The following is a 19,642-nucleotide window of genomic DNA, read 5'->3' on the forward strand; positions in this document are numbered from 1 at the left end:
ACCACACAACCCACCATGCTATGTAATCAAATTTTTTTTAATTAAAAAATAAAATTTGTATCTCAATACCATAAAACAAATCCTTTGTGGTTCATTTACATCTGGATGGATGATCAATACATGCTGTCTGAGAACGTTGCAAAAACCTGCTTCCTCTGGGCAGCAGTCAAAAATTCACAGGCTTCCAGTAAGTTGGCTACAATTAAAGTTTGTTGAATAGTTTTAGCCTTAATCCATATTCTTCCATTCATTCCAATGACCATTTCAAATGGAAATACATTCATCAATTCCTGGACAATGTCATTCTGGGGTGTTAAAAGCCTAAAAGAAAAAATAGAAAACAAAGTAAGTACCTTTTCATTTTAGCCATGTTTAAAGGGATTCCAAAAAGTAAAACATTTACCTTAACCGGTTCCCGACCGGCTCCTGTACTTTTACGTCGGCAGAATGGCACGGCTGCGCAAAGTAACGTACCCGTACATTACTTTGAATTTGCCGGCGTGTGCGCGCGCCTGCCGCAATCTCCATGAGTCGGGTCGCGGGTCCCGCGGACTCGATCGCCTCACGCAGAGGACGAACGGGGAGATGCCGTTGTAAACAGCATCTCCCCGTTCTGCCTAGTGACAAGTGTCACTCGATCTCTGCTCCCTGTCATTGATCGCCGCCATTACTAGTAAAAAAAAAAAAAAATTAATAAAAATGCCATAAAAATTATCCCCTATTTTGTAAACGCTATAACTTTTGCGCAAACAAATCAAACGCTTATTGCGATTTTTTTTTTTACCAAAAATATGTAGAAGAATATGTATCGGCCTAAACTGAGGAAAAAAAATAAATTTTTTTATATATTTTTTGGGGATAATTATTATAGCAAATTGTAAAAAATAATGCTTTTTTTCAAAATTGTCGCTCTTATTTTGTTTATGGCGCAAAAAATAAAAATTGCAGAGATGATCAAATACCACCAAAAGAAAGCTCTATTTGTGGGAAAAAAAAAAATTAGTGTTTCAGGGCCATGTCGCACAACCGCGCAATTGTCAATTAAAGCGACGCAGTGCCGAATCGCAAAAAACGCTCTGGTCAGGAAGGGGGTAAATCCTTCCGGGGCTGAAGTGGTTAAAGTGGAACTATACCCATAACAGTCTGATAGCTTTTGTTCTTCACCAAAAGAAGATACATTCCACATTAATTATGCTACCAATATTAGTGTGTGCTGTAAAGCACCTTCAGCATTGCTCCTGTTTTTTTTTTTTTTTTTTTTTTGGATGACACCATTTTGTTTAACCACTTAAGGACTAGCCTCGTTTTGGATTTTAGGTGTTTACATGTTTAAAACAGGTTTTTCTGCTAGAAAATTACTTAGAACCCCCAAACATTATATATGGTTTTTCTTCTAACACCCTAGAGAATACAATGGCGGTCATTGCAATACTTTTTTTTGCACCGTATTTGCGCAGTGGTCTTATAAGCGCACTTTTTTTGGAAAAAATTCACTTTTTTGAATAAAAAAATAAAACAGTAAAGTTATCCCAATTTTTTTTTATATTGTGAAATATGTTACGCCAAGTAAATTGATACCCAACATGTCATGCTTGAAAATTGCGCCCGCTCGTGGAATGGCGTCAAACTTTTACCCTCAAAAATCTCCATAGGCGACGTTTAAAAAATTCTACAGGTTGCATATTTTGCGCTACAGAGGAGGTCTAGGGCTAGAATTATTGCTCTCGCTCTACCGGTCGCTGTGATACCTCACATGTGTGGTTTGACCACCGTTTTCATATGCGGGCGCTACTCGCGTATGCGTTCGCTTCTGCGCGCTAGCTCGTCGGGACAGGGGGGTTTTAAAATTTTTTTTTTTTTATTTTTATTATTTATTTTAAAATATTTTATTTATTTTTACACTGTTTAAAAAAAAAAAAAAAATTGTGTCACTTTTATTCCTATTACAAGGAATGTAAACATCCCTTGTAATAGAAAAAAGCATGGCAGGACCTCTTAAATATGAGATCTGGGGTCAAAAAGACCTCAGATCTCATATTTACACTAAAATGCTATAAAAAAAAAAAAAAAAAAAAAAAAAGTAATTTAGAAAAATGACATTTGAAAAAAATATGCCTTTAAGAGGCGTGGACAGAAGTGACGTTTTGATGTCGCTTCCGCCCAGCAGTATCTTGGAGACGAGTGAGCGCCATCTTGGCCTCACTTGTCTCCAGACACACCAGGCAGAAGGACGCGATCGCCTCCGCCGCTACCGGCGGCTCCGGTAAGCGGCAGAGGGCACCGGATCGCGGAGGGGGGGGGGGGGCCCTCTCCCGCCACCGATAAAAGTGATCTCGCGGCGAATCCGCCGCAGGGACCACTTTTATCTGAAAGCCGGCCGCCGCACGAAAACGGGGATACCGGGGTTATGGCAGCTAGCTGCTGCCATAACAACGATATCCCCGTTCAAACTTTGGACGCATATATATACGTGCGGCGGTCGGGAAGTGGTTAATCCTAGAGCAGTCACTTACATATTGGAAACTCTCCCGGTCTCCGTAGTCTCAAAAACAAGAATATTACTTTCTGTAAATATCTTTCTGGTTTGTTTCTTGTAGAGGGCAGAGCCAATCATCTCTCAAGTAAACTGTCCTGGAAGAGGAGAAGGGAAATATACATTTCCAGCTCTGATTGTCCTGGCTTAGCTAGAGAGGGAGGCTGACAGAAGCTTTACAGTGCTGCAGTTCACAGGCTGCCAATGAGGGAGAAAGGAGAGAGAATCTGATAAGACACTATATTCTTGTAATTTTGTCTTTCCTTAGCACAGTCTGTCATTCCTGTTGCTTCCCCCCCCCCTTTAGCAGTATATCTTAAAACTGTCAGCTGATCAGCCTCTAGTGCAGTGGTTCTCAATCTGGGGTCAAATGATGATTTGCCCGGGGTCACCGTATCCTAGGCTGTTCTGAAGCCCACATCGCTCTCCCAGCCTTTTTGCGGTTGCCCAGCAGGGGTGTCCCTGGAGCCTGTGGCCGCCCACTCAGCCTCTTTGCAGCCACCCATTCAGTTCACGCATGGCTGGGGGGCAGAAACTAGAAGTCAGCTGACTGGTGAGGAATGTGAAGTGGGAGGGGCTGGAGGAGACCCTAGCTCCTGATTTCAGCATAGGTGTCACACAGAGCGAGTAACATGATCTGTAATTATAGTTGCCATTAAAAGTCTCCACTACAGTTCTCAGATCAGCAGATGACCTTGAACAAGAGCACCCAAGTTGGCTGATCAGAATTCCCCCCAGCACTGCCACTCATCCCAACTGAAATGTACAAAGAGAAGAGAGCGCAAGGCTGCCCTAGTGTAAGACTGCTTATTGGCAAAAAAAGCAGATTCAAGTTAAAAGGGTTACACTCACAAACATGGATCAGAGTACAGCAAAGTGGATGTCTCCTCGCCTGGATGAATGGATAGCCTCCCAAAAGGAGTGATATGGATTGGGGGGGGGGGGGGGGGGGGATGTGTCAGAGCGAACTCCGTATCCTCATCATGTCATGCTGTGTTTGCTGTACAACACTCGCATGGTCCTGATGTCACTCGTGGCCATATAAGGAAGACCGAGTGAAGTAACTCCTCCCAGCTAACAGAGTGGTTGTCACGACAACATGCATGTTTATTTATGTGAAAAACCTCCCGCCCCTCCCACGGAACAGCCAATGCCATTCAACAGGCCAGGAGAACGAAGCTCACAGCAGAAACTATCTTTAATGTATATTTATAGAGGGGAGGGCCTGATATATAGCAACAGCGTTCGGGAAAGGAAAAACATACATACATACAGCGTGGAGGAGCAGAGCTGAGAGCTTCTGAATGACAGTCAGGAGCTCTCTGCTCGGGGAGTTGCAAGAACTGAGCCATCTGCAAAATTCGATCGCTCGGTTCTCAGTGCAAAGGCGCCGGGGGACAGATGCAGCATTGGACCGATGCTCCATCCACCCAAGTATAATGGAGGAAAAACCCCAAACACATACTTCTCTTTTAAAATCATTTTAAAGTGAAAACCTGTCATGAGAGAAATGTGGTGACTACTGGACTGAGGGGGAACATGAGAAACGCTCAGGCTATGCTGGATCACAAAGTGGACCAAAGGTTAGCATCTGTCTTTTCAACACAAACCAGTGGATAAATATTAGGATTTAGCCACAGAAAGTTAAAAGAAGTTCTTACTTTCTTACTAGTCCTAAGGTTACTTTAAACATAAAGCCATCTTGTCCAATGACACCCTTCCCATTCGCTTTTCCAGAACTGTCAATACATGCGACCTCTGGTTCCATGTCTTTATTTGCCACGATGAACTGTCCATAAACGACATCTCCAACCTTCCAATAAGTATAAACAAGATTAGATTTAAATTTTGGAGGTGTGCAAAAATTCTACTGTAGTTATGCATCCTGTTAACAACATTTATAGCGTCAAGACTACCAAAAACTGTTTTCTGGCTATCTACAGAGTATCTACTATAGCATCTCTTGCCAAAGTTCCCAGGTATTCCTGCTAGACATGGTTATGAAAGAAAGAAAGAAAGAAAGAAAGAAAGAAAGAAAGAAAGAAAGAAAGAAAGAAAGAAAGAAAGAAAGAAAGAAAGAAAGAAAGAAAGAAAGAAAGAAAGAAAGAAAGAAAGAAAGAAAGAAAGAAAGAAAGAAAGAAAGAAAGAAAGAAAGAAAGAAAGAAAGAAAGAAAGAAAGAAAGAAAGAAAGAAAGAAAGAAAGAAAAAAAAGGGGGGTAGATTACCACATGTAATTGGGGTGATGATAAACATTAGGAACTGATCCAGCCATCTAACTAAAGCTGGATACACACTGTACAATTTGAATTTTCTTTTGATTTTTTTTTTCTTTTGGATTTACCAAAACCATATAATATGAGGTCAAACCTAAACACTTTCAATTTGTATGCAATCAGGCAGGCCCTTGTACTACATAGAAGGAAAATCTAAGGCCTCTTTCACACGGATGATCCGTATGTCCGTTTTTCATCCATCCGTTTTCGGATGAAAAACGGACATACAGTCATCCCTATGGAGCGTCGGATGTCAGCGGTGACATGTCCGCTGACATCCGACCCCGCTCCGATCCGAAAAGTGTAACGGAGGAAAAACCTACTTTTCCCTCCGTTTTCGGATCGGATCGGATGACGACGGACACTACGGACCGTCATCATCCGATCCCCCCATAGGGGAGAGCGGCGCTCTGACAGGTCCGTCGCTGCACAGCGTGCAGCGATGCACCTGTCATCTTCCTGCTCAGCGGGGATCGGCGGAGCGATCCCCGCTGAGCCAGCGTGTGTTCACGGGGCGGATCATGACTGATCTGCCCCGTGTGAAAGAGGCCTTAAGGAAATCTAACAATAGTCGTATTGTGTGTATCCAGCTTAAGCCAATCAATGTCCATGTTAAGACTGGAGGCATGCCATTCTGTGACCCGAGTTGGCAGATGTATTTCTATAAGTAAAATGATGACCAAGTCTTCTTTCACTCAAAAAGGTATTCGCAATCTTTGGTGCCTATATAAGGGAAAAAAAAAACAAACAAACAAGTTTCAGGCAATAGGCATAGTATGCCAAGATGTACCTTCTGAAAGCAAGGACTCCAATCCAAACTATTTAGTTGGATTGGTCCAGATTGATCAGAACTAACGCTTTACTATGGCCACAGATTGAACAAAAGATGTCCCAATACAATCAACTGCCAAGCTAGATAGATATGGATGGGTGTGTAACATCCAATAACTGACTGGCATAGCAGGCTGCATCAATACAGGCAAAATTTTGGGGGCAAAGATGATGCTTTTTGAACTTTTTTTTTTATGTGTTTTGTGGTAGGCTGCAAATATGCACAGCTCTCCTCTCTCTGCCCAACGTGTACAAGACCTCAAATTTACAGTCTTGCGGAAAATGCATTGCTGGAGGCGTTACCATTGAAAGAATCACATCATCAGTACCCCTATCATTTGTGTGAAACATCCCTGGCTAACCACAGGCCTTTTTTTTTTTTTTGTTTTTTTTAAATAATCTTTAAAGTCCGGGACAGCTAGGCCCCCCTTGTTTTTTCACCCTTTCTAGCACCACGGCTGCAATTCTCTTTTTTTTATTATGCCATATAAACTTCGAGCTTAAGCTTTTTAAAGTTTTAAAATATGTTTGAGGAAGTGATAAAGGCAGCATTTGAAACTTATATAGAATTTTCAGCTCCAGCACCATCTTGACCATATTAATACGCCCCATCCAGGAGAGAGAGGTTGTGTTGATATTTTTTTTTTTTTTATTTCCTGCTTGATTTCATCTAGCAAAGAGATATAATTTATTAGGTGTATTTTCCTTAATGAGTCAGTCAAACTGACTCCCAAGTATTTTATTTCCTTTCTCCATGGAAAATGAAATTCTTCTTGTAGTTTCATTTCTTCCTGTCTGCTAATATTTATGTTCAAGATTTCAGACTTGCTAAGGTTTATTTTGAGTATTGAAATTTCTCCATTATGTTTCAATGTCCCCAGCAAGTTTGGAATCGTGATCCTTGGATTTGAAATATAGAACAGCACGTCATCGGCATACGCTGCCAATTTATGCTCTTCTTCTCCCATCCTAATCCCATTGATATCTGGGTTATTTCGGATTGAAGCCAGCAGGGGTTCCAGTGTCAACACAAACCAGAGTGGCGACAACGGGCACCCCTGCCTAGTTCCATTTTCCATTACAAACGGGGAAGAGGATACCCCGTTCACCTTTACTGAGGCGGACAGGTGATTATAGAGCACTTCAATCCATTGGATCATTCTGAGACCAACGCCCATAACTTCCAACGTTTTTATCACGAGTCCCCAGTCTACCCTGTCGAATGCTTTTTCGGCATCTATCGACAGGAGTAGACCTGGGGACCCGCTCAGTTTAATGGCCTGTAGGAGGAGCAGTGTTCTGACACTGTTGTCCCTCTCTTCTCTTCCTGGTATCAATCCAACCTGATCCGGATGGACCAGGTAGGTCATCAATTCCCTCAGCCTAGTTGCCAATACATTTGCATAGAATTTAGTATCTGCATCTAATAAGGCTATTGGCCGGTAGTTTGAGCAGAGCGTGCTGTCCTTCCCCTCCTTCAAAATAACCATTATTGATGCAGATAGTGCCTCCCTTCCCATTTCAAAGTTCACCCCTAACCCATTCATATACTGGCAGAGCTTCGGTACTAAAATCTCCTTATATTTTTTGAAATAGTAGATCGTAAACCCGTCTGGTCCCGGGCTCTTGCCCGGGGCAGAATCTTTTAATGCTCTAAGGATTTCCTCCTCTGTGATGGTTCGTCCAAATTGGACCTATCGTTTACTGACAGTAGAGGCAGTCTAGCGTTTTTTAAAAATTCTTTGGTTTTCTCTGTTTCCCGCTGTATCCCGGAGTAAAGGGTTCTGTAGTAATTCCTAAACACTTTCGCAATCTCATTAGTAGTGTATACCATTTCCCCGTTCCTTTTTTGGATTTTTTCAATATAGTTAATTTCTTTTTTTTAGCATCCTTGCTAGGTGTTTACTCGCTTTATTTTCCCATTGGTATCTTTGTTGCTATTCTGTTAAAATGAACAGGCCGTTTCTGCCACTTTTTGTTTATATGTTAAAAAAAAGTATTTTTTACAAAATTACTTAGAATCCCCAAACATTGTATACATTTTTAAAGCAGAGGCCCTAGAAAATAAATTGGTGGGTGATGAAATTTATGTAACACGATATTTGCACAACGGTTTTGCAAACGCTAACACTTTTTTTAATTTTAAGGCACAAAACACACATCACCCAAATTGTATGGTAAAATATATAAGATGATGTTATGCAGAGAAATAGATGCCAAACATGTCATGTTTTAAAATTGCGCACGCTTGGGGACAGGTGTCAAATTGTACTGTACATAGGTGACGCTTTAAAAGCCTTTACAGCAGTGGTCATCAACCCTATCCTCAGGGCCCACGAACAGGCCAGGTTTTAGGTATTACCTTGGGGAGATGCAGACTAGAATACTGCAATCACTGAGCAGCAAAATGATATCACCTGTGATGTATTTCAGTTATCCTGCAAACCTGGCCTGTTAGTGGGCCCTGGGGACAGGGTTGATGACCACTGCTTTACAGGTTACTACTTTGGATTTACACAGGAGGTCTGGTGCTAGAACCGCTGCCCATGAACTGACACTCGTAGTGATAAATCACATGTGGAACGATTGGCGTTTCGTTCGCCTTTGTGTGGGGGAAAGGGGGTGCTTTAAAAATTAAAAAAAAAAATATTTATATATATATATATATATATATATATATATATATATATATATATATATATATATATATATATATATATATATATATATATATATATATCACCCAGTGATAGCAATAGGCAGTGATGAAGAGATCTGGGGGTCTATTAGACTTCAGATCTCTCCTCTGCCCTTAAAGGCATTTGAACACACCAAGGTCGGTGTGATCAGATTCTTTTCATTTTTAAGAATGACGCTGTCTACATCCTGGGAAAACGGACATAATGTATGCTCATCGCTTCCAGTTTCCTATATCATAGGGGCGATCAGAGCCATTCTGGTCTCAGTTTGCTTCTATAATCAGCTAACAGAAGCACCGGCTGGTGGATTGGGTGTCCTGGAGGGACAGAAGAGCCAGAGAAAGCCGCAGAAGGCGGCGAGGGGACCTCCCATTTCTGACGCTTGTACAAGCAATCCAGCAGGTAGTTATTTGAAGTCCACCGGTATGTCATTGGTCATCAAGTGGTTAAAGGGTCACTAAACCCTCTTTTTTTTTTTTTCTAAAATAACATACATATCATACTTACCTCCACTGTGCAATTCGTTTTGCACAGGGTGGCCCCGAGTCCAGCATTTGCGTCCATAGACACAGAATGCTGGACTCGGCCCTGCCCCCCACTGGGTTGCTGATCAGTGACAGAAGTTTTCACCTTAATGCATAAGACGCATTAAAGGTGAAAAAAAAAAAAAAAAAGAAGAGGGTTTACAACCCCCTTAAATTGGAGTTCTAAAAACACAAAAAATATATAATAATATTTTATATGTACAGTATATACTCGTGTAGAAGTCGAATTTTCCAGCCCCTTTTTTGGGGCTGAAAGTGCCCCCTTCGACTTAGGCTAGGTTCACACTGCTGCAGTGCGAATTTAGCGCGATTTTGATCCGATTGCGTTGCAAATTTGCATTGCGAATTCTTTGTGTGTTCTTGCGATTCTACTGCAAATTTTGCAATCTATGGAGCTGAATTCGCATTGCACACAGATCAAACTCGGACAGGACCCTTTTTTTACGCAGGTTAAATTCGCAACGCATTGATGTGAACAGCACTCATGGAAAACAATGTTATTAAAATGACTTGCGAATTTGAGCGATCGCAGCGGCTCAAATTCGCAATAAAATTCGCAGCAGTGTGAACCTAGCCTTATACACGAGTCACCGCCGTCTGCCTACATGATCAGCGTGTCATGCAGGCAGACGGTGGCCAGCGTGTGCTGCATAGACTCGGCCGCACCTCCTCGTCTGTGATAGGCAGTCAGTGTACAGCCTATCACAGACATTCTCTCATCCTCGTCCGTGGTATGAGGATGAGAGAATGTCCGTGATAGGCTGACTGCTGGGAAATGGAGTTTTTTGGATGAGGAGGCGGCATGGCTTTTGAACAGTGAATGGCCGCCGAATACTACACGCTGATCGGTGCAGAGCGGCGCATGGAGGATGCACAGGACACAGGTAGGATGCACGCATACAGGTACATAGACACATATGGACAGGACACAGGGAGGTATACAGCTGCAGATGGGCATTGTTGACCCTCTTTTTCCACTTGCAGTAGCTGCTGCATTTCTCACCCTCGTCTTATACTCGGAACGACTTATACTCGAGTATATACGGTATGTTATGCCAGAATTTTTAATCTGCACGAAGGTATTGTTGCAGAAACATGCAGTAAGCAAGTAACACCTACCTTTACATTGGGTCTGTTTTTCTTAGTTGCACCTTCAAAGGCCAAAAATGATAAAGAAGCTTGATCACTTCCACCAACATCAAGCTTAAAAATATCCCCAGCCTTCATGGTGACAATTCCAATCACATGGTCCCCTTTAACAGGCACATACTAGAATAGGAAAAATGACAATAAGTGATCACAAAAGATTTTTTTTTAGATAGCATTACTACACATATGCTTCAGGTGCTACAGTGCAACCGACTCTCTGAATTTCACAACACTTGGCAGGGAGGAGATCAAAGCTTAAAAAGTGTTACTAAACCAGTGCGCATTCACTACACCTGGTCTCCCACAGTACACAGAAAAAAAAAAATGCAATTATTTTAGTAAATATAAACTGATAAATACCCTTTCTCAGCAGCAGTATATAGCAGTCTTGTGATTTCTATCAGTCCCTAGTAAACCTTGTAGGAGGAGTTTCCTTACTGCCTGGACAGTGCTGATCACATGCACCCCTTTTTTTTTTTTTTTTTTTTTTTTTTTAACACAAAACTCTAACAATACACACCAAACTGAGCATGTGCAGCCCACCCACTGGCTCTGTAAATATCAAGGTTTTTTTTTTTTTTTTTGAGACAGTGAAAGGAGGGAGGAGGATCAGAGAGATCAAAACAGCCTTTTTATACAATGCAGATGATTAAAGCGGGGTTCCACTCAAATTTTTAACTTAATCTTACCCCCTTCAGTTAATTGCAAAGATGTTCAAATGCCGCACGAAAATTTTTTATATCACTGTAATAACCTTTATATTGTACTTTATTGTGGCACTTCCTGTCTCTCCTCCCATGGGAGTAGGCGTGTTTATTGCCTTTCCCCGGCACCGCACTGTCTCCTGGGAGCTTAGTGTCAGGCTTCCCAAGATTCAGTGCGGGAACAATGATCATGCGTGTGAACAAGCTGTGAATGAACAGCATTCAACGCATCCAGGAAATCAATGCTTGTGGGCTTCACATGCCCACAAGCAAGATGGAAACAGCCAGCATCACATTTTTTAAGTTATTCTTCAGTACGAAAACAGACAGAGGCGGAAATATTACACCCAAACTGTGAGTATTGTTTTGGGATTAGCAAAGTGTTTCAATGACCTTAAAAAAAAAAAAAAAAAAAAAAGGGATTGGTCGCTGGACTCCCACTTTAACCCCTCAGGTTCCACAGCGAGTATAATGATCATGCTTTACTGCATATACAGACGGATTGTACTGTAGTGGGTTTAGTAACACTAAGTTTAGGTATGGCAATTTTTACATTGGTCCAGCTTACATGCCATATCTCCAGTATCCCCATGGAAGCTGGAGAACAAAAAGGAAGTTGTCCGCTCTGCATGGGCGCCATTCAGGGAAGACTTCCCATTTTCTCAGTACTCATTGAGAAAATGCTAAAATGTTCTTCGACAGGATGAGGTGGAGATTAGCCCGATTGTTTTCGCCTGTTTGCCGAATAGCGAACAATTTGGGGTGTTCGTGGCAAATTCGAAAGCTGCGGAACACCCTTTAAAAGTCTGTGGGAGAAATCAAAAGTGGTAATTTTAAAGGCTTATATGCATGGTATTGTCATAAAAAAAAAAAAAAAAAAAAAAAAAACGTTTGGGGGCCTGGGTCCTGCCCCAGGAGACATGGATCAATGCAAAAAAAAAAAAAGTTTTAAAAAGGTCCATCTTTTTGGGAGCAGGCCGAACACCCATGCGATTCGAATCTGGTGCGGTCCAAAAAAAGGGTCCTGTGCGAGTTCGGTCCGAATGAGATGCAAATTCAGCCATACTATCTGGTATGGCTGAAATCGCAGCCCAGACATTGCATGCGATTTGCACTGCGAACATGCGATCTCGCACAGCGCACCGATGTGAACCCAGCCTTGGAGAGTGCTCCTAATCTCAGCTCGTTACCTGTATTAAAGACACCTGGGAGCCAGAAATCTTGCTGATTGATAGGGGATCAAATACTTCATTAAAATGCAAATCAATGTGCCTTTTTTGAAATGCGTTTTTCTGGATATTTTTGATGTTAATCTGTCTCTGTTAAAATAAACCTACCAATAAAATTATAGACTGATAAATGGTCAGTGAGCAAACGTACAAAATCAGCAGGTGATCAAATACTTTTTTTTTTTTTACTGTAGTTTGTTCATTCACAGAACTCTGAAGTAATGACATGGCCGTGTGGGTTTTATTTTTAAATTGTGACAGTGGGTGTGGGGAGAAGATCCCCTGCTTGCTGTCACAACAGGGGTTTGGGGTGCTGTATTGTAAGATGTTATACCCCAAATATGATGAATGTATCCTTTATTCTTAATTTTTTACAATTCTTTTTTCTACACTCTTATTTTTTGTTACTTTACTACTATCACATAGGGACTTAATATTCCCCTATGTCATAATATGATCAGATGACAGGTCCTCTTCATAGAGACATTAGGGGTCAATTAGACCCCTAAATGTCTCCCCTGCCACCAATGCAACTATTCTAAACCAGATCATGCTGGAATGGTTGCAATAGCTTCTGTGTAATAATGGATGCTCCATAACAGGGATCGGGTGGCTCTAGAACAGCCCAATCACTTTTATTTGAAAGGCCTTTGCCGGCTCTTATAACCGGTATCAGCAACAACTGTGAGCTTAATGTAACCACTTGTCTACCAAGGTAGCAAACATCATGGTAGACAAGTGGTTACACATGTAGCTGCTAGTGTCACCTCTCAGCAAAGTGATCTGTGATGGATTGCTTTTCAAAGACTTGATAGACAGTGATGAGGTGATGTATTACCGCCCGCTTTAACCCTGTACATGCCCCACCACCGTGGCTCCAGTCACTTGAAAGCGACCGCATATGAAAACTGTGGTCAAACCACACGTGAGGTATCGCCGTGACCGGTAGAGCGAGAGCAATAATTCTAGCCCTAGACCTCCTCTAACTCAAAACATGTAACCTGTAGAATTTTTTAAACGTCGCCTATGGAGATTTTTTAAGGGTGAAAGTTTGACGCCATTCCACGAGCGGGCGCAATTTTGAAGCGTGACATGGTGGGTATCAATTTACTTGGCGTAACATTATCTTTCACAATATAAAAAAAAAAAAAAAAAAAAAAAAAAAAAAAAAAATATGGGTTAACTTTACTGTTGTCTTTTTTTTTTTTTTATTATTAAAAAAAGTGAATCTTTTCCCAAGTAAGACCGCTGCGCAAATACGGTGTGAAAAAAAAAAAGTATTGCAATGACCGCCATTTTATTCTCTAGGGTGTTAGAAAAAGAAAACAATATATAATGTTTGGGGGGGTGCTAAGTAATTTTCTAGCAAAAAAAAAAAAAAAAAAAAAAAAAACTTTTAAACACCAAAATCTCAAAACGAGGCTAGTCCTTAAGTGGTTAAGTGCCGGAGACCCTCTGACATGCCATATTTGGGGAGGCTCCCACTTCCTCTGGAAGGAGGGTCACCTCTCCCCCCTCCCTCCCATCTTCTGGGACACATCACAAGTCCCAGAAGATTGCCCGGCCATTCACAGCATGGCTCACACATGCACAGTGCACACCCCGGCTGTGAAGCCACAGCTGGGCACCCACAGTTAGAATGCTGGCACAGTGGAGAGGAGGGGGAAAGGAGCGGGGCTTCATACGTCCACATCGCTGGACTGTGGGACAGGTGAGTGTCTGATTATTAATAGTCAGCAGCTACACTTTTTGTAGCTGCTGACTTTTAAATGGGTGGAACTCCGCTTTAAGAGGAAGGAGTTGGTGGGGCTGTAGAAACTTGGCTAGACTTCCAGGTTTTATCCCCCCCCCCTCCCCAAAGTCTAAACTAGCCAAGAATATATAAACAGTACAGGCTCTCTTTTTCTACAGCGACCAATCACAAACCTGGTTTCGTTTTCAAGTCATACACAGCATGAATAAAAGCTAAACGCTGATTGGCTGCACACAGTATCGTTATTAGATCTCTTCATAGTAGACATAAGCACACAGAGCAGCCCTCACCCTCTTCTGCTGGGAGTCCACCCAGTACACCGCCGGATCCCTATGCTTCATCACTCCGCACTTAGTGACCTGCAGGTTGTCTCCATGCCGAGCGAGCCCCGGTCCGCACACAACCCGCTCCCGACCGGAGGAAGGAGACGAAGATGTCAGAGAAAGCGAGCCGTCCCCTGTCTGTGCCGGCAGAACGAGCACATCTCCAGGTAACACCACCTGACCCACCGCATCCCTGACTGCCAGGGAAGCCATGCTAGGGGTAGAGGAGGAGACGACCCGGAAATGGTAAGAGCGGGCGGGTGGGGATTGGAATCACGTGGTGCCATTGTGTACAGGAGACAGGAACCACGTGGGCTCACAGGGCTGGCGGAAGTAAAGAACTGTCTATGGAGCTCGGGCTCATGTGTCCTTTTATGTTGTCTGCAGGATTATAGTTTTTTTTTCCTTTGATTTAAAGGCACAGTAAATCTTTTTACAAAAATGTGACCAATTCACCCACATTATATGCTTTAACCACTTAAGGACCAAGCCTCTTTCTGAGATTTGTTCTTTACAAGTTAAAAACATTTTTTTTTGCTAGAAAATTACTTAGCACCCCCAAACATTATCCTTTTTTTTTCTAACAGTCTAGAGACTAAAATGGCGATCATTGCAATACTTTCTGTCACACTGTATTTGCGCAGCGGTCTTACAAGCGCACTTTTTTTGGAAAAAATACACTTTTTTTAAATTACAAAATAAGCCATTATATTGTGAAAGATAATGTTACGCCGAGTAAAGTGATACCCAACATGTCACGCTTCAAAATTGCGCTCGCTCGTGGAATGGCGACAAACTTTTACCCTTAAAAATCTCCATAGGCGACGCTTAATAAATTCTACAGGTTGCATGTTTTGAGTTACAGAGGAGGTCTAGGGCTAGAATTATTGCTCTCACTTTACCGATCGCGGCGATACCTCACATGTGTGGTTTGAACACTGTTTTCATATGCGGGCGCTACTCACGTATGCATTCGCTTCTGCACGTGAGCTTGGCGGGACAGGGCGCGTTTAAAAAATTTTATTTTTTTTCTTATTTATTTTACCTTTTTTTAAAAAATTTTTACACTGTTCTTTAAAAAAAATTATGTGTCACTTTTATTCCTATTACAAGGAATGTAAACATCCCTTGTAATAGAAAAAAAAAGCATGACAGGACCTCTTAAATATAAGATCTGGGGTCAAAAAGACCTTAGATCTCATATTTACACTAAAATGCAATTTAAAAAAATGTCATTTAAAAAAATACAAAAAAAAAAAATGGCCCTTTAAGAGCTATGGGGAGAAGTGACGTTTTGACATCACTTCCGCCCTGCAATGATATGGAGACGGGTGGGGCCATCTGCCCCTCATTGTCTCTATGTCAGGCTAGGGAAAGGATCCGATCGCCTCCGTGCTACCAACGACTCCGGTAAGCGGCAGGGGCCCCTCTGCCACCGCCGATAAAAGTGATCTTGCAGCGACCTAGCCGCAGAGACCACTTTTATCTTGAAGAGGACCGCCCGCTGAAGAAGAGGATACCAGGGTTATGGCAGCTAGCTGCAGCCATAAAAACAATATTTCTCTTCAAAGTACAGACGTATAACGACAGCGGGCGGTCCGGGAGTGGTTAATACAGGGCACTTTCCACCTCGTTCCCAGGCCAATTTTCAGCGCTGCCGCACTTTGACTGACAATTGCGCCATGATTCAACACTGTACTCAAACTAAATTTGTATCATTTTTTTTGAGACAGCTATTATTTTGTGGTATTTAATCACTACTGGGTTGTTTATTTTTTGCTAAACAAACAAAAAAAGACCAAACATTTTGAAAAAAAAAGTTTTTCTTTGTTTCTGTTATAAAAGTTTGTAAATAAGTAATTTTTCACTGATGTGCGCTGATGAGGCTGCACTGATGGGCTCTGTATAGAGTTGCCACCTCATCCCTTTAAACCCGAACACATATTGATTACACAGGTTCTGTGGCTGATTAAGGTGGTAATTAAGCTCACTTGGTGCCTTATGTGCAATAAAATAAGCCTCAGAACATGTGTAATTCATATGTGTTCGGGTTTAAAGGGATGAGGTGGCAACCCTATCTCTGTAAGGATGCACTGATGAGCATTGTTAGGCTGCACTGATGGGCACTGATAGGCTGCATTGATGGGCACTGATAGGTTGCACTGATAGATGGCACTGGTAAGGCTTCGCTGATGAGGCTGCATTGATAGGTGGCACTGATAGGCCACACTGATTGGCACTGACTGGCACCACTGGTGGGCACTGATTGGCAGCACTGGGCTGCACTGATCAGTAGGACACTGCTGATTAGTGCCCTGATTGTCAGTGCAGATGTCCTCTGGGGGATTTGCCAGTTTTCGGCTCTCCTCAGGCGCTGTCAGCGTGAGGGGAGGATTGTCAATAACCGACAAATCTTGTGTACATCCGTCATCAGCTGTGATTGGACACAGCTGATCACTTGGTAATGAGTCCAAAGGACGCATCGATCACAGATCACTGTCGATGCGCACCGCATGCAGCGTGAGCACGGGAGGACATCATATAACGGACTCCTGGCAAAGTGTAGCCGCGCTGTTGCCATCATTCGGCCATAGCGCGGTCGAGAAGGGGCAAGCCAAGCCTCAAACCTTCTGGCACAAAGTCATTTGGAGTGATGAGACCAAAATTTAGCTTTTTGGCCACAACCATAAATGCTACATTTGGAGAGGCGTCAACAAGGCCTATGATGAAAGGTACACCATTCCTACTGTGAAACACGGAGGTGGATAGCTGATGTTTTGGGGATGTGTGAGCTACAAAGGCACAGGAAATTTGGTCAAAATTGATGGCAAGAAGAATGCAGTATGTTATCAAAAAATACTGGAGGAACATTTGCATTCATCAGCCAGGAAGCTGCGAATGGGACGTACTTGGACATTCCAGCATGACAATGATCCAAAACACAAGGCCAAGTCGACCTGTCATTGGCTACAGCAGAATAAAGTGAAGGTTCTGGAGTGGCCATCTCAGTCTCCTGACCTCAATATCATTGAGCCACTCTGGGGAGATCTCAAACGTGCAGTTTATGCAAGACAGACCAAGAATTTACAGGAACTGGAGGCTTTTTGCCAAGAGAAATGGGCAACTTTACCATCTGAGAAGATAAAGAGCCTCATCCACAAATACCACAAAAGACTTCAAGCTGTCATTGATGTTAAAGGGAGCAATACACGGTATTAAGAACTGGGGTGTGTAAACTTTTGATCAGGGTCATTTAGGTAGTTTCTGTTGTCATTATGATTTAAAAAGAGTAAACACAGTTGATTAATAATAAATGGCTTCAGCCAAACACTAACCATGAGTGAAAGAAACGTTTTCGTGTTATCATTCATATGCTCTGAAAAATGGCCAAGAAATCATAAATTCTGCCAGGGTATGTAAACTTATGAGCACAACTGTATATACTATAGTATACAGACACTATAGCTTTCATGCAAACCAATCAATATACACTTATTGTGTTTTTTTCCCCCCAAAGACCTGTAGCAGAATACATTTTGGCCAAAATTTATGAAGAAATTCGATTTTTTTGGATATGTTTTATAACAGTAAAAAAATATTGTTTTTTTTTTTTTTTTCCAAAATTTTGAGTCTTTTTTCATTTATATATTAAAAAAACAGCGGTGATCAAATACCACCAAAAGAAAGCTCTATTTGTGTCAAAAAATTAATAGAAATTTAATTTAAGTACAGTGTTGCATGACAGCGTTGCAATTGTCAAAGTAGCACAGTGCTAAATAGCAAAAAATGTCCTGGTCACGAAGGGGGTAAAACCTTCCAGTGCTGAATTTGTTAAAAAGGGGGAAATAAAAATACAACCAAAACATTTACAAACTGAAGTGTATGTAAAACTTAAAAATGATTTTATTTTATCTTTTATTTGCTCTTTTATTTGCTCCCTTTTTGGTCTGTTAAAGTGCAACTAAAACGCAAAACTTTTTTATATAGGGTAAAGGATGGTTAAAATCCTTGTCAGCTTTATTTTTGTTGTCTGTGTCCCATTAAAGGGTAATTGCAAAAAAGAAAAAAAAATAATATAGCGTATACAATTGCGACACAAGTCATATTGTAATTGAATGTTATTAAAAACGACCTTTCCTTTTCAATCTGCAGCCGCTATCATTTTCTGAAAATGCAATGCAATAAGGCTACCTGGAGTTGTTCTGTACACAGAATGTGTACTGAGCACGCCTCAGAAACATTGTTTCCTGCTTGTGTAATTGGCTCACCAATTTTGCCAGAAGTCTGATACAAGATACAAGTCAGACTTCAGGCATCCCCTGCAACAAAAATGTCATTTTTGGTGAGATACTCCCAATAGGAACACATCTAAAGGGATGCAGGCCCAGCAGATTTACTCATTAGTACTCTGCAGCTGCACAGTTGATTGATAATTATGAAACCACTCCCATTACACCCACTTAGCACAGAGGAACACACAGGGATTTCTTCAGAATAACAAAGGGTAGGAATCTGTAACAAAGGTTGTTATAATCCTTGCAATGTACATAGATCAACCAGTGGGGAATGTTTTTTTCTCAACAAAAAAAGTGGAGTTACGCTTTAAGTAGATTTCCCTTCACTTCCTGCCCCATAGCCAAAACAGGAAGTAAGTAATCCCTCCAAGGAAATGGGAATCCCTGATTGTAACCAGAATTAGTTTCCTTATTAGAAGATTTTCCCTCTATTGTTCTAGTGAGAACCCAAAAAAGTCAGACTTTATTTTGCTTTCAGTGAAAACTGTAACCAGGACAAATAGATCATTTTTTTCTAACAGGGGCACAGACAGCAAAAAACAAATAACAAAACCTGACAGGTGTTCTAAGCTATCTCAACTGTATCCAAAACTAAAAGAACCCAAGAACAAAAATGTAATTTAGTACAGTTTACCAGTACTTAGATGTGGTGGCTGCATTTGTTTTGTTTTTGTTTTCAATTCCTTCCGGGTATTGCGGCTCCGGCACTGTGATTGGCCAGAGCCGCGATGATGTCACTCCCGCGCGCATGCGTGGGAGCTGCCTGTGAAGGCACCCTCACTGAAGCAACGGCACACACGTGCCATTCTTTCTTTCTTCTTCAGTGTGCATGTGCCGATGACATCGGCACATTCAGGGGACAAGGAGATATCCTGGGTAGCTACAGGTAAGACTTTTATTATAGGCTTACTTGTAGCAAAAGTGGTCTGTAAGGGTTTACAACCACTTTAAGTCTGATGGTTTGCCTGAACAATCCAATTCATTTATATGAAATTGGATAGGACCACGGTGGTTTTATTAAATGTAAATGAGATCATACGATGACATCATAACATGAAACATGTAACTTTGGGTAAGGAAAAATAGACGAATGGCAGCACTCCCTTACGATGCAAAATGACTTTATTGTGTCTAAAACATGTAAGACAATCCATACGGGCAGGGGAACAAAGGCAGATGAGTTTCACACTGAATCGTGCTTTGTCAATACCATATGGAAATGCGAGTGTTGTATCGATATATATATATATTTATATGCAAATAAATTTCAGGCATTGAATTCAGGTGTATTCAATTCTACACTCGCAT

General features: G+C 41.7%; 1 protein-coding gene across 2 annotated transcripts; it reads right to left on the bottom strand.

The window, feature by feature from the left end:
- Positions 1–19: 19 nt before the first annotated feature.
- On the bottom strand, positions 20–14,309 carry EXOSC3 (exosome component 3). 2 transcript variants are annotated; one of them, XM_073591227.1, is made up of 4 exons: positions 14,007–14,309; positions 10,001–10,150; positions 4,195–4,346; positions 20–321 (listed from the first exon to the last, which is right to left on the bottom strand). In XM_073591227.1, the coding sequence occupies exons 1-4, from the start codon at positions 14,250–14,252 to the stop codon at positions 114–116; spliced, it is 756 nt and encodes a 251-aa protein (XP_073447328.1). In that variant the 5' UTR covers positions 14,253–14,309; the 3' UTR covers positions 20–113. The 2 variants fall into 2 exon arrangements, with proteins under 2 accessions (XP_073447328.1, XP_073447329.1); XM_073591228.1 differs by lacking the exon at positions 20–321 and adding an exon at positions 2,544–2,631.
- Positions 14,310–19,642: the final 5,333 nt, after the last annotated feature.

Source organism: Aquarana catesbeiana, linkage group LG01 (genome assembly GCF_042186555.1).
Source record: "Aquarana catesbeiana isolate 2022-GZ linkage group LG01, ASM4218655v1, whole genome shotgun sequence".
In the NCBI taxonomy this organism is placed as follows: domain Eukaryota; kingdom Metazoa; phylum Chordata; class Amphibia; order Anura; family Ranidae; genus Aquarana; species Aquarana catesbeiana.